This window comes from Zea mays, chromosome 3 (genome assembly GCF_902167145.1).
Source record: "Zea mays cultivar B73 chromosome 3, Zm-B73-REFERENCE-NAM-5.0, whole genome shotgun sequence".
Classification (NCBI taxonomy): domain Eukaryota; kingdom Viridiplantae; phylum Streptophyta; class Magnoliopsida; order Poales; family Poaceae; genus Zea; species Zea mays.
The window spans coordinates 25,194,163-25,207,604 of NC_050098.1; the positions used below are offsets into that span (position 1 = coordinate 25,194,163).

The following is a 13,442-nucleotide window of genomic DNA, read 5'->3' on the forward strand; positions in this document are numbered from 1 at the left end:
ATGGGTCATTTCGTTCCTGCCTTAAACGGGTCGTGCCCGCCCATGGGCCACGACCTCGGTCCAAACCCAGCTCGATATATCGGGCCGCTCCGACCCGACACTAAAATATTTCGGATCGTACCATGTCTGGACCGTGTTTTTTTTTCGTGCTTCGAGCCGGCTCATCAGGCCCGGTCCAAATGTACACCTATATTATTGAGTGGCATAAAAATAAGCTGGTTTACATTTTTGTAGAAAAAATAAGTGGCGTGTGGCGGTACTGTGTTGCAAGATCTGACCGGTATGGAATGAATGTACGTGTTTTAGTATTGATGTATACACTAGCATGACATATGTGTAGGGGTAGTAATAGATTATAATTTAAATGTTTCTTTATAAATATAATGTTTGATCCTAATTCGATTTAAATCTTAAATTTTATACTTTAAAATTTAGAACTTATTACCATCCACGTAAGGGTATGATTATACGTACGACCTCTCTTTGATATTACGAGAAGATCAATATTTAATCAACCACATCCACTCCCTAAGACGGGGAATACATCAAATGAATTAATAACTCAATGTTAATTAACTTTATATAAAACAATAAAAAAGGATTTGGAATCTCAATGATGTTAATGAATGTAATGAAGATCAATCTAAACTTGCTTCATACATAACAAGATTGTGCACATGATATTGATGTGGATGAATGTCCTCAAGTGCTCCTTTTTATTCAAATGACTCTATGCTTAATCAATAGATTAAGTTAGTGAATTTTTTTGGTATGTATTAAGTCATGGTATTGTGTTGCTACCATATTAGCAAGATAGTAAGGGTGTGTTTGGTTTGGCTTTTGGCTTTGGCTTTTGCCTCCTAAAAGCCAAAAGCCAACCAAAGGGCTCGATCCAGAAAGCAGCTTTTTTTAAAAGCTGACTTTCTTGCAGTGCAAATCTGAAAGCACCCCTAGACCTGCTTTTGTGGCTTTTCGGATAAAACTGTGAAAACATATATCGAAAAACTTTTAACAATTTTTAATGGTTTCCACCAAACGGTTTTTAGATTTTTAACAGCTCACAGCCTACAGCAGCTTTTTTCACAGCTCACAGCCCACAGCAACTTTTTTCACAGCCACAGCCCAACCAAACAGACCCTAAATACTTTACTACCCTAGTATTTTAAAACTAAGTAAACCTATTAATTATCATATTGTGTAGCTTCCTAGGTAGTGACTAACAATGTTATTGAAGTGCTAAACACTTGAATTTCATGAATCATATATACTATAATGTCCGTAGTATCCTAGAGCATTACAAACATATTGGTCATAGTCAAATATCTTGACTTTAGTATTTTTTTGCATAAGTTATACATATTTTTTTTTATAAATCTGCTATTTGCTATAGTGAGCCTCGAAAAGAATGATACCACTATTTTACATAGCCAACTATTTTAAACCTTGATCTGACTAGTGCTATATAAAAGCACCTGTTCCCACGTTTCCCCTTCTGATTGATGAAAAATAAGGTAAAATTGAAGGTTCGAACTTTGATTCTCAGCTCTACATTCAAGAGCATCTAACCAATAAAACACATGTATTCTAATGTTTTACTAAATCAAAGTCTAATTATTAATGTTTAGAAACCGTGACAATTCATGCATCTGACCAGTACTTGTATAAACCACAACAAACTAAAGCACTTGAAAGAAATCTAAAATTCAGGCAACTGTACGTTTTAGCATTAGTAGGTCCCAGGGAATAACATAGAATGTAAAACGACAGGAAATACGTTGTTGCGATTAACAAAAGTACTAGCATACGTTGTTGCGATTAACAAAAGTACTAGCATCAGCACGTAGAGTGCATAAACAACCACTGAACCAGGGTAAGTACCAACGAGACGAACGAACGGTTGACCAGTAGGAATCAACCTATCCACACCACACCAGCTAGCACGAGGCGACGTCAGACGTAAATTCTGACGGTGACGGAAATCGAGCCGGCGGAGCCCCAGTATGCATCCGGCACGAAGAGAAACCCTTTGGCCTGGAACCCATCGAGCCGCCGGGCGAACGGTATGGTGCCAGACGCCGACAGCGTGAGCGCTCCCGGCGCACCGCCGCTCACCTCCATCTTATACTTCAGCTCCACCTCCACGCCATCCTGGAAGCGCGGGCCAAGGCAGAGCAGGGACAGCGAGCGCCCCTGTAGCAAATCGTGGCCGTTGAGCAGCAGGAACACGCGCTCCGTGTTGCGCTGCAGCAGGACGCGGAACGGCTCGTCCTTGCGCACGGTCGCCACCGCCTTGCCGTAGATAAAGACGACGGAGGCGAGGCCGTCGTCGTCGTGGCCGTGGTCCTGTGCGACGTGGTAGCCGAGCCGCAGGCCGCTATAGGCGCAGCCGTGGACGGGGCACTTGTACGGCGCGCGCTGGCATGTCTCCTCGTGGGTCACCTTCTCCAGGTAGCTGATGACGTCGTAGCAGCCGTTGCTCTTGAACATGCAGGAGGTGGTCGCCGCCGCCAGGAGCTTCTCGAGCGGACGGCAACGTATGTCGCCAATGCGCTCGGAGCAGGTCCAGCACTTACCGTTCGTGCGGATGCAGCATTTTGCACATACAGAATGTCCGTTCTTGCACTGATTTTACACAGAGCAGAGCATCATGTTGGAGCGAGCCTACCGATCAATATGTACTGTATATATACATGTATTGTAATCTGACTTACCATAAAAACTTCGGACTGGAAGGGTAGGCAGCAGATGTCACACTCCAGTGCGTCCTTCTCCACGGATAGTGTCACAGTCGCCTCTTCCTCATCTTCCAACCCTGCCTCTTCCTCATCCTCCAACACCACCTTGGCCTTCTTTCGAGTGCGGCCGGCAGAGGAGGCCGTGGTCTTTTTCCCGGTCATTTATCACCTAGAACGCAAGGTAAATAAAAACAGAGAGGACTATTCGACTAATATATATCAAGCAGTAAGAAACTAGCATCTTTAAAGAACATGGTGTGTTTTAAAGAACATGGTGTGTAATGTACATATACTTGAGAAAGAACTTGGAAAGGTGTTTACCAGATCTGATACTTGTGAACTTGGCACCAACGGTGAAGAGAGACGAAGCCAAATGGTGAAGAGAGACGAAGCCAGCAGACGACGTAGGAGTTAATTTATAGTGGGAGTGAAGACGAAGATACGCGAAGCCAGGAGACGACAAAAAATTTAAACACTGCAATTTAATGCTACCACTGAGTAAAGTAGCCGAGGAGGCCGCAGGCCTGCCCGTCAGCCGTTTCCCACCGCACCGCAGGCCTAGCTAGCTACCCGCCGAGAGGACTTGCATGTCGCATCACCTGGACACTTGCACTGCACCTGTGCACTGACAGTAGTACTTCACCCGGCACCTACAGCTGCTCTCGCATCACTGTACTCATCTGTCAGCCTCTCACTGTTCTCTGCAGGGAAAATAAAAAAAACTCGGCCTTCTCCGGCAATTATATTAAGGGCTAGTCGGAGAAACTTAATTTTTTAAAGGATTTCAATTTTTTATGTGACAATTAACTAATTTTTCTTGTAAAAATATAAATCCGTTGGGAAATTGGGGCTCCTAAACTAGCTCTAAAATATAGTTTCGGTCGACAAAATTTCCGAAATCTGGCTTTATTAGTAGCGAGCCGTTATCGTACACTCTACATCGATCTAGCCCTGACGCGTAAGACGTAACTTAAGAGCACCTGACGCATAAGACGTAATTTAAGAGCAGGTGGGACACAATAAACAAACTTTTTTAACTAAGTCAGAAATTCGTCCTGAGAAAGATCGAACTATAATATACAAGTATTTTAATTGATGCATATTTTTATGAATATCTTGTTATTTATTCAAGCCATGTGACCGACTCCAATAGAGGCCATATAAATCGAGCAGTCATTCAAGCCTTTAGCTAGCGTCTCTGGTTTGCTTGTCCAGGCATATGACACATGCTGTCAACGGTACAGGTAAAAAGGCAGCGATAGTATAGTCCAATAAATGAAGCAGATAGTGAGGTCATATTCTCAGACACAGAAAAAGGAAATGGTTGTCAGCCACAGTACAAGCTATTATGGTTTTCCTCTCTCTTTTCATCCTTTTTACCTCACTCGTTTGTCTGCCCTGTTAGAAGGTGTTTTGTACTGCTATAGTAGCTTATTTTTAGCTTTCCCTGTCTATTTAGCTGCTCTGTTGGAGTCAGTCTGACATGGTGCTGAATTTCAATAACTCAATGTATGACTTTTTTTAAAATTATTTGAGCATATGTATCTTTTGAGATATTGTATACGCTTTATCATGGATAGACTAGAGAGAATTCATCTCTTTAATATTTGCCTCTTTAGATGATAATGCAATGTATCACTTATGCACATGATTTATTTTGAAGACTATATTCGATAATCTTTATTAAATAATGCAAGACCATGAATCAATATATTTTATCGTTTATGGATATACTTAGTATATGATGCGACATTTTATTTAGGTCGAGGCCGAGATATCTGTCTTGGAAAGATATATTGCGGCGCCACACTAAACCGTGGTGTGCACAATTAATTTATTTTATTAAGATCATCATATATGCTCATGACGTGATATTTGCCCATGACTTATGTATACGGCGCCATTTGATTTAGTTTAATTTAATGACTTAGTTTGATATGACTTTTTATGGATGCAGTCTAACTAAGTGCAAGATTTAAGTTCTCAAGATGAAGGGTTGATATTGGGCATAGTTAAGTTGTTTGTCCAAATTAATTGGAAGAAATGACGATTGATGAATGCAACCAAGCATATTTTAATTAGCTAAGTCTACTCTAATACTTATTATATTTTGGTTACCTTGATCATGGCGTCGTTGAAGGTCAACCAACAGTATCAGCCCTAACTTGGAATTTACCATAAACATATCAATTTTGTTTAGGTACGACTAAACGCCATATGAACATCATTAGTTTCTTTCTTTATTTTGACTATAAGGATAACCATCGAGCTTACCATTTAATTTATCTTTGCATAATTTAGTAAATATAATAGCACTATGCATATCAAATGGCACCTTCCTTTTGTTTATTTTATGCAGTCCAAACTAGGACGTGGTTTATAAACAACGACAAAGATCAATATAACTTTTACATGACCTTAAATAATTTGGTGCGTATGTAAGTATAGATCTGTTTGTATTTCCTAGGCAGAATGAGCTAATTTTATAATGGATGGCCGAAGGCCAAAGATATTGCTAACGACATGTAGGGTCTTCAAATGACTTAATATATAGATTTCTAGTTTAATCATGACGTTGGGTGATTTTCCTTAGATGTGGTATGACTACCATGTGCACATAAGAGCCATACTTCGAATTATGCAACTGACTTAAAGCTTTAAAATAAATGAGACGTTTATTTTGTTTGTCTAAATTTACTTAGGATGATGCACCTGACGTATGCAATGGATTTAGTTATTTCTGCCATGGAGTTTAGCTGATGGCCGCTTAGTGGTTATTGCACAATATAGTGCACGGATGGGATACTATTGGTATATGCACTGCATGAGTGGTTGTTTAACTCAATTTTACTCGTGCGAAAAGGATATAATGTAGCGTGTGAACCATATAATTGCAGGTTAATTAGGATTATTTCGGATATAACCTTGATGGAGGTCATCTTAGTCGATATTATCTAGCTGGTAATCGACTGCATGAATCGGAAGTCAGCCGCTAAGCCATTAACCGGCAAACGAAGAAATACAGCACAATGAGGAATTAGAAATATATTACCCTTTTCGTATCGATTATTATTACCTTGCAGTAAATCTGTCAGATATACCACAACTGTATATCTGTGCGGTGTGATTTTTCTCGAGGATATACCCTTAAAATTTCTGGAACAAATTTCTCTATAAAGTATGTCCTACAGAGATGTTTAACGGAGAATTTCCTTGTCTGGCGAAGCAGCGATTGCTGGATGAGGAGCTTCAGCAGCTTGATGGTGCTCCTCCCCCAGCAGCCTTTTTTTTTCGAGGCAAATGCAAGAGCGAGGCAGCCTAGCGGCGTCTACCTCCTGCGTTGATGTGGCCTTTCATTTATAGACGTGAAGAAAGAGCGAGCGAGACGTGTAGCAGTCGTGCACACGCAGATCTGGCGCGAAGCAGGCGTGCGTGGAAGAGCAGGTTCGTACGAGAACGGATAACGTGGCTTGGCAGTTGCTTTCATCAGGCCTCATACACGCTAGCGCCCGTAGGTCCATGTGCATGGCAAGTGGCTTCCTCTTTCCCTTTTTTTTATTATGTGATTAAGAAAATACTTAGTTATTTCCAGTCAAAAACTATGCGTGTGAGAGTGGAACATGCCAGCATGCGTACAAATACTGTAGAGTTACATTTGATTGATGGGAGACTAATCCATTCACCGCACTGTTGCATCGTATCCATCTATAATTTTTTTTTGTTATTCATAGCTAGGCGCTATGACGGTTGTAAGGGACTAGTACGCATGTTATCTCTTCATTATTTCATATTATTTATCTATTGAATCTATTTTATTATTATTATTATTATAAAACACTATCTTGTGATTACATTAAATATTATTTTATATTCGCTTTGTTTACAATTATGTTGACAAATGGTCATTTGCTTATGTCATTTTTTTTATAGTTGTTTAGACGAATCTTTAATTAATGCATGCATGACTATTTATTGATGCATGACTATTTATTGGTCATATATTCGCATGAGTATATACTTGAGGCCGTACATATTTCAATATCTTGACGCCCTAAACTATTAGAACAGAAGAATATTATGAACAAATAGCCACTTTAAATATTCATATATCTGTTTTTCAGAATATCTATTTATTTCATATGCATCGAAATTTAGGGGTCATATTAATCGGAGTTATTTAACCCGCATGGCCATTTATTTTGATATTATTAAAGCAGGAAGGATTGCCGGTTCCACGTGCGTTCACGTCGGCAAAAAAATTCTCGGCCGTCCGATTGTTCACCAATGGCGGCAATCTCTCCCCTGCGTCGTGTGTGGATGGTTCTAGGAAGTGTCACCAGCTGATGCGTCTCCAATCTCGCCTCACTCCTCCTCCCAGAATCTCACCTTCCCCCGCGTGCACCGACTGCTTTTCTCCCGCGTGCGCTGGCTGCTTTTGGCCACCGATACGCTGCGTCGGCGCTCCAAAGTTCCAGGCAAGCACACTTCCTCCCCTGCTCTCCACCTCATTCTGGTTCCCATTGCTAGGGTTTGTCGTGCTAGGGTTTAGGTCGCTCCTTCTCCACCACCTGGCCGCCCACCCTCCACCTCTCGTGCTTCCCGGACGCCGCGGCCGCCGAGACGAGGGCCAGGAGCAGGAGCCACCGAGCAGTCGTCGCCACCGCCATAAACCAAACTAACTAAGGCAGCTAGAATCTCTGCTTTGAGTTCTTCCCCGTCACCGCACGGGCTGCGATCTCTGCTTTTTTTGGTTCCCCAATCCCATTCCGTGTCCTCATGCTGCCATTTTGGGGTTCAAGGTTCGTCGTCAGGTTCCTGTGCTTTAATGTCAATATTGGTATGGGTGATACTGAAGTTAATGCCAGCAGTTATTGTCCAATGAGCTCGGCGAGATGATAAGGAAATAAGTGCAGTTTTTTTTAAGCGGCATTCCCGTTTTTATAATAGTTGACAGTGACAGATAATGCTTGCTGGAAAACAAGGTCACTGTGGTATAACTTCAGAGGTTATTGCCAGAAGTTACGGATTGCAGGTTTGGTTAGATCCATGGATCGTGAAAATTTTGTCATTGTACTGTGCTTTTTCATGATAGGCTGTTGAACTAGAACTGGTTTGCTGTGTCTTTGTAACTTAGTTACCAGAGTATTATTGTTCAGTCAGGTCAAGTGATGGGATAAAGTGGTGTAGTCTACTGTACTGTACTTTTAAATGACAGCTGCTGGAACAAATGATGTTGTGCAGGAAATCAAAATGCCATAGTTTCACGGGATAGACGGATCAGCTTGGTCTGGGGATGTCGTCAGGTTCCTGTGCTTTTTTCCCAATATCTTTGCTTCCGCCAGATCCTAGATCCAGTGTCTTTCGTCGGCTGGCTTTGTTTGCGCCGCTGAAGAACAACAATAGTCAGCCAATATCTAGTCCAAAGTCCAAGCGCCGCCTTAAGTTTAGTTGGTTCACCATGCAGCGTGGATGGACGGTCAATTTCTTCGTCCGTCGCCCAACCGGCAGCAACACATACGCGATGATTTGATTGGTTCCTTGTGTCCTAAATGAAGGCAGGTTGTCTGAAGATCTGGAATCTCCAGTTTCATCCAAGTTATTATGTTTTTCATTTTATTCAATTATCTCCCCTGCTTCTTTATCACTCCTATTTTCTAGATGACATATACATAAAAACAGGATGGTCTTTGTTGGCTTCCTGCTACTGCATATAACATACTAATTTCGCTAAAGAATATATGTATGTACCTTAACTGTGGCAGCTACTGATTTGGATTTTTCTTCAAAACAGGTCAGGAGAGGCTAGAGTTCCAAATCGTAGTTCGTGTGAACCAGTGTGAACCAGTTGAATCTCATCAATCTTATCAAGTCATCTAATAAAAAAAGGTTTCATTTTTTCCCAAAAAATAGTGCATCTGATCTTTCCATTAATATATAGTGTTGTATTTAGACGTTCATATAGTTCCCTACTGCATTTAACTCATCCATAAGCTAGATGCATCTATGAATCTATTTATAAATTGCTGCTACTATTTTTTTCCATTGCATAAATATAAAGATGCTTTCTTCATATTTACCCATGTCTGTCATCATGCGGTAATTGACTAATTCCTTATGTACAGGTTTCTTCGTATTTACCCATACCTCTCATCACATGATCATTTTATTACTCTGATGTATGTCCTGTTTATTACAAAGGAATAGATAAATATTAGGTCAGTAGTAACTATTTCCTTCAGCAATTTCATTTACAACATCAGCCACAAATTTCTGAAATTGTGTGCAAGCATCCCAAGTGAGAATAACTGTTTTAGGATGCCTAGGCTCTTATGAAAATTAGTTTGTCTGAACATGCATTCATAAATGATGTTCAGTGAAGTATCTGCACAATACATATAGAGACTTTAGCCTGACGTGAAAAGGCTAAATCAGTTTTGTTAGTTGCATGTATGCTTCAAAGTTCTATAAGCTATAACTAAAGAGATTTGGACAGCAAGCTGTCGTACTAAATAAACTCACATGTTTTCTGTTTGCCGGAACTATTCTCTCCGAGTAACAACCACTCTACCAAAATCATGGAAGACAAACCTCGGTACCATCTTCAATGCTCAACTTTGTAGTCACCTTAATATGTAGCCGCCATTGTATCTTTGAAATTTACCTTTGTAGTCACCCTTAATATGTCAGAATTCTCAGTGACAAACACGGTACAAAACTTCTTACATAATAATGTCTTCAAGTTTCTGTGAACCATCTTGAAGATACGTAACATAATGAAACATATTTGACAGGTTCGACGCGTCTTAGAGTTCTACGATGCATCCAAGAATTCAGAGGTAATTTCCATGTACTTATAATATTGACTTATGTACATAGACACATTTAAGTATTTTCTCTACTGTTAAGTTATCAAAAACAGATGGTAACAAAGAACAATGCTTAAAGAACAATGCTTAAAGAACAATGCTTATGCAGTTGGTAAAGGCACCCGCCCGCAACAGCAGGAGCTTGTCATTTGCTAGCTCTAAGACAATCGCTTCTTCAATATTATTGACTTTTTCGCAATGACTTATAGTATAATTAGATCAACATGACAACCTCACATGTACCTAAAATACGTGCATAAAACCAGTTTTTTATCAGGATGTAGCTTTTCACTCTTTTTTTATTGAAATATAAAATAGAATGATTGGATTTAGCTTACAAATTATTGTTGGAGCTGTCCTAAATATGTCGTTATCTCATGAGGCTGGGCCTGGAAAAAAAAGAGACAGACTATGCGCACCAGGGCATCAGACAAAGACAACTCTCCGAATTTCAGCTGCACAGGCTCATTCTTTTGAACCATCTAAGTTAACTGACACTTTTTCTTTTAATCACAGAACGTTGACAAATATATAGATCAGCTGACCAACAATGAATTGTCATCACCACCCAAAAAGTATGTATGGAAATACATTAGTTATAAAACGAAAATAGAGCATGCCTTTTAAGCTTACAACTACAACTTCTATTCCATATTAATATAATACACTACATGCAGGATGAAGCACACCCAGGTTAACAAAGCCATTCCAGATTCTACATGTTCCAAGAATGACAACAGTTAGACCATCCTGAAATACATCAAGGTATGGCACCATTCAGGATCTTTTATACACAAATCTCGCACCCTCATTTTCCTTTTTTCCGTTACAACAAACAAAACTACATTGTGTCTGATAAAAAAAATCCATATTTAAGTATTGTGATAATTTGTTTCCACGTAACAACAACCATAACCCAAAATAATGTATTACTAATAAATAAAGCTGCTACCTCTAGCTTTGTCTAGAAACCTATATGCATATTTTGCGGACTTACCTGGCCGGACCCATAGTCTGCATTGTGTATTCTAATCTCCTTATAAACAAAACTACATTTTTTTAGGATTCCATCCTTCTCTGAAAGGTTCATGTTCTCTTGTTTGTGCTCTCCAATTTTGTTTTTTCTTTTTCCTAGGCTTCAAGGGTTCGTTTCTTTTCCGGAAAAAACGATCCTTTTTGATTGAGCTAAGTATTCCTTTTTATATCCTCCTCTACACACAATCATCAACATGATGAAAATAAGGTAAAAATGCATTTGTGATAATATAAGAGTTCAAGCATGACAACTAAAAAAAGGAAAAGATTCTCACCAGTCTGGTCTATCACGTACACGTTGATGCCGACGTCATTAAATTGTCTTGCTAAATGATGATACCTCCCACTGTCGCAGCAATCCAAGGAAAGTCAGGGTCAGCCATCCTGTACCAACAAATCGGTATAGCTAGAAAAATCATGTCTAAATAAACTGATAGGAACATGAAGTGTTCTTGCTTCTTACTGTGCTTGTTTAGCCCATGTATGGCAATAACAAATCCACTAAATATTATGCATAAGGCAAATATTAGGCACAAAGTCCATGTTCTGAAAGCAAAAAAGTGAGTCCTATGCAAATAGCATGTTTGGAAAAACTTGACTAAAACCCCATATATGAGGTATGGTGCATGATATATTCAGGAAACCATCTATGTTTCTTGTTTATTCAGTTTCATTATTTCTTGGAGAAAAAATAAACATGCTTCTTTGGTGCTGGAAGCAATGTGGCTTTATTCTCCAACATAAACACAGTTGATGACATGACTGGCCTTACATTTGGATTCTCTTCGACACAGAAAAGTCCTACATTAGTACACCTATAGACATCTGATTTCATTCAGGTGAAACTGTTTGCATCGAAGCACAGACTTCGTTTTCCTTTTTTGTCGATACATTGAAGTTCGAAAAGGCCACTATTTTACTTAGCTAATTGATTAAGCGTCTATGTTCTTCAAACTTTTTTTCAATGTTTAGGGTTTCCATGGTTTTAGCTTTTCGACCTATTCCTTAGTTGTTGTGCTCCATTCTAAGACCTGTATATCGCACGTATTCCATTTGGCCACCAAACATTAAGGTTCTAAGATGCCACTATTTTACTTTGCGAATAGACTGAACGTCTCTGTTCTTCAAATTTCCCCCCCCCCCCCCCCCCCCCCCCAAACTTTACTGTTTATGGTTTTCCCTAAATTTACTGTTTATGGTTTTAATCCCCGGTTTCTCTGTTTCATTCTAAGATGTGTGTATAGCCTATGTTTCATTTGGCCAACAAAACAGTTTTTGTGCTCGTAGATTGCTGCAGGACAATTTTGGGTCCATAATGGTCATAGGAACTCTACTGTCTACTTCTTGTAGAACGGAAAAAATAATCCAGTTCGCCTTCGTCGAATCTAATTTTGATTTTATATCTTCATAGCTTTTGTTTTCCTCTTTTAAAAAGTCAGACCTTACTCCTGTCCCTCTCCCCTCTTTATTCTATTCTCTGACTATTTGATGTCATTCCATTTGTGCAACAGAAAAAAACTTGCACTTTGTTTCATCTTGGAATATGCTTGCTTTCAGTTTCTGATTTTATTGTAGTTGCTTGCTAAGTGATTCACAACATCTGGTGCAAGAAGATAGTAGAGAAAATAAACAAATTACATAGCTCGTAGCTGTTGGCTAATTAGTGTAGTTCATACTTCATAGCCCTTTTTTGCTGCAAGAATAACCTGAGAAAACTCATTCCTAAAATATATGTTCAAAAAATGTTATGGGCTGAAAATACACAGTGCGCATTGAACACTGCTATTATGTTCATTATGTTCTGTGCTGAAAATACACTGTGCACACTGAAAATACACAGTACCAAAAAATGTTCCTGCAACACAGTTCTTAATAAACTTGCTTCTATACTGCTCTTTTTTCCTTATATATCATCATAACAGTGTGTTAGACTGTTAGCCTCTTGATATATCTTATTCGAGAAACACTTTAACTTTTCAATTAAGTTTTTGTAACTTGAGATCTTAGACATAACATAGCTTGTTGTGCTAATAGACTTACGACATGTTTGGTTTGCAGGTTGGGCGGCTTCCGAAGTCATTCAGACCTGCGTCCGAGCCTACATCATCATTTGGTTTGAATCGCGGAACGATGTCGTTCGTCACTGCGTTGTTCTAATAACAAACTAACATGTGAGATCAGCTCACTCCGCAATAAAGTGCAGGACCGCTCCATCCGGAGCCAGACCACGATGGATGAGCCAAACCATCAGACCAAACACGCTATTAGTACCTGCTTGTCGTGATCAGAGGGAAAGATAAAATAAACATATTGTATGTTATTGTTTCTCTCTTTTCAAAAAATGTTATTTGTTTTATGATCCTGATATTACATTGTGCTCTTTGGTGTTGTCTATGCTAACATACTACTCTCATTTGTATACTGGTACTGTTTCTTTTTTTGCAAGCATAGAAGAGGCTCCATCACCTTTGGTCATGAGACTTTTATGTACATATTAACCTGATGTTGAACCTTCCTAGAATTGTGTGTCTATGCAAAAAAGACTAGGTCACTTTTGATCAATAGACTTTTATTTGCACGCATAGAAGAGGCTCCATCACTTTTGGTCATAAGACTTTTATGTACATATTAACCTGATGTTGAAGCCTTCCTAGAACTGTGTGTGTATGCAAGAAAAGCTAGATCACTTTTGGTAAATAGACTTTTATGTACATATGACTCTAGTTGAAGTCTTCTTAGAATTATGTTTGTCTATGTAAACTCTGCAGATACACTATTACTGGACACTCAAGTATACTAGTTTAAT

The 13,442-nt window shown here is 39.4% G+C and overlaps 1 protein-coding gene and 1 pseudogene across 3 annotated transcripts; one reads left to right on the top strand and one right to left on the bottom strand.

The window, feature by feature from the left end:
* Window positions 1-1,704: 1,704 nt before the first annotated feature.
* On the bottom strand, window positions 1,705-3,123 carry LOC100284602 (ubiquitin-protein ligase/ zinc ion binding protein). Of its 2 annotated transcripts, NM_001317966.1 has the most exons (3): window positions 3,057-3,123; window positions 2,712-2,904; window positions 1,752-2,622 (listed from the first exon to the last, which is right to left on the bottom strand). In NM_001317966.1, the coding sequence occupies exons 2-3, from the start codon at window positions 2,895-2,897 to the stop codon at window positions 1,951-1,953; spliced, it is 858 nt and encodes a 285-aa protein (NP_001304895.1). In that variant the 5' UTR covers window positions 2,898-2,904; window positions 3,057-3,123; the 3' UTR covers window positions 1,752-1,950. The 2 variants fall into 2 exon arrangements, with proteins under 2 accessions (NP_001150969.2, NP_001304895.1); NM_001157497.2 differs by having other exon boundaries at window positions 1,705-2,622; window positions 2,712-3,098.
* A 4,169-nt stretch (window positions 3,124-7,292) lies between these two features.
* On the top strand, window positions 7,293-13,110 carry LOC100382610 (uncharacterized; annotated as a pseudogene). The gene is made up of 8 exons (NR_169027.1): window positions 7,293-7,534; window positions 7,977-8,038; window positions 8,200-8,294; window positions 8,527-8,621; window positions 9,527-9,571; window positions 10,118-10,176; window positions 10,279-10,366; window positions 12,695-13,110. The product of NR_169027.1 is annotated as an uncharacterized protein (transcript).
* Window positions 13,111-13,442: the final 332 nt, after the last annotated feature.

Excerpts from the sequence above, each read along its gene's own strand:
- LOC100284602 (NM_001157497.2), bottom strand. The coding sequence starts at position 2,897 with ATGACCGGGAAAAAGACCACGGCCTCCTCTGCCGGCCGCACTCGAAAG. Across the intron at positions 2,623-2,711 it reads TCCAGTCCGAAGTTTTTATG|TGCAAGAACGGACATTCTGT; the intron begins GTAAGTCAGATT and ends GTGTAAAATCAG.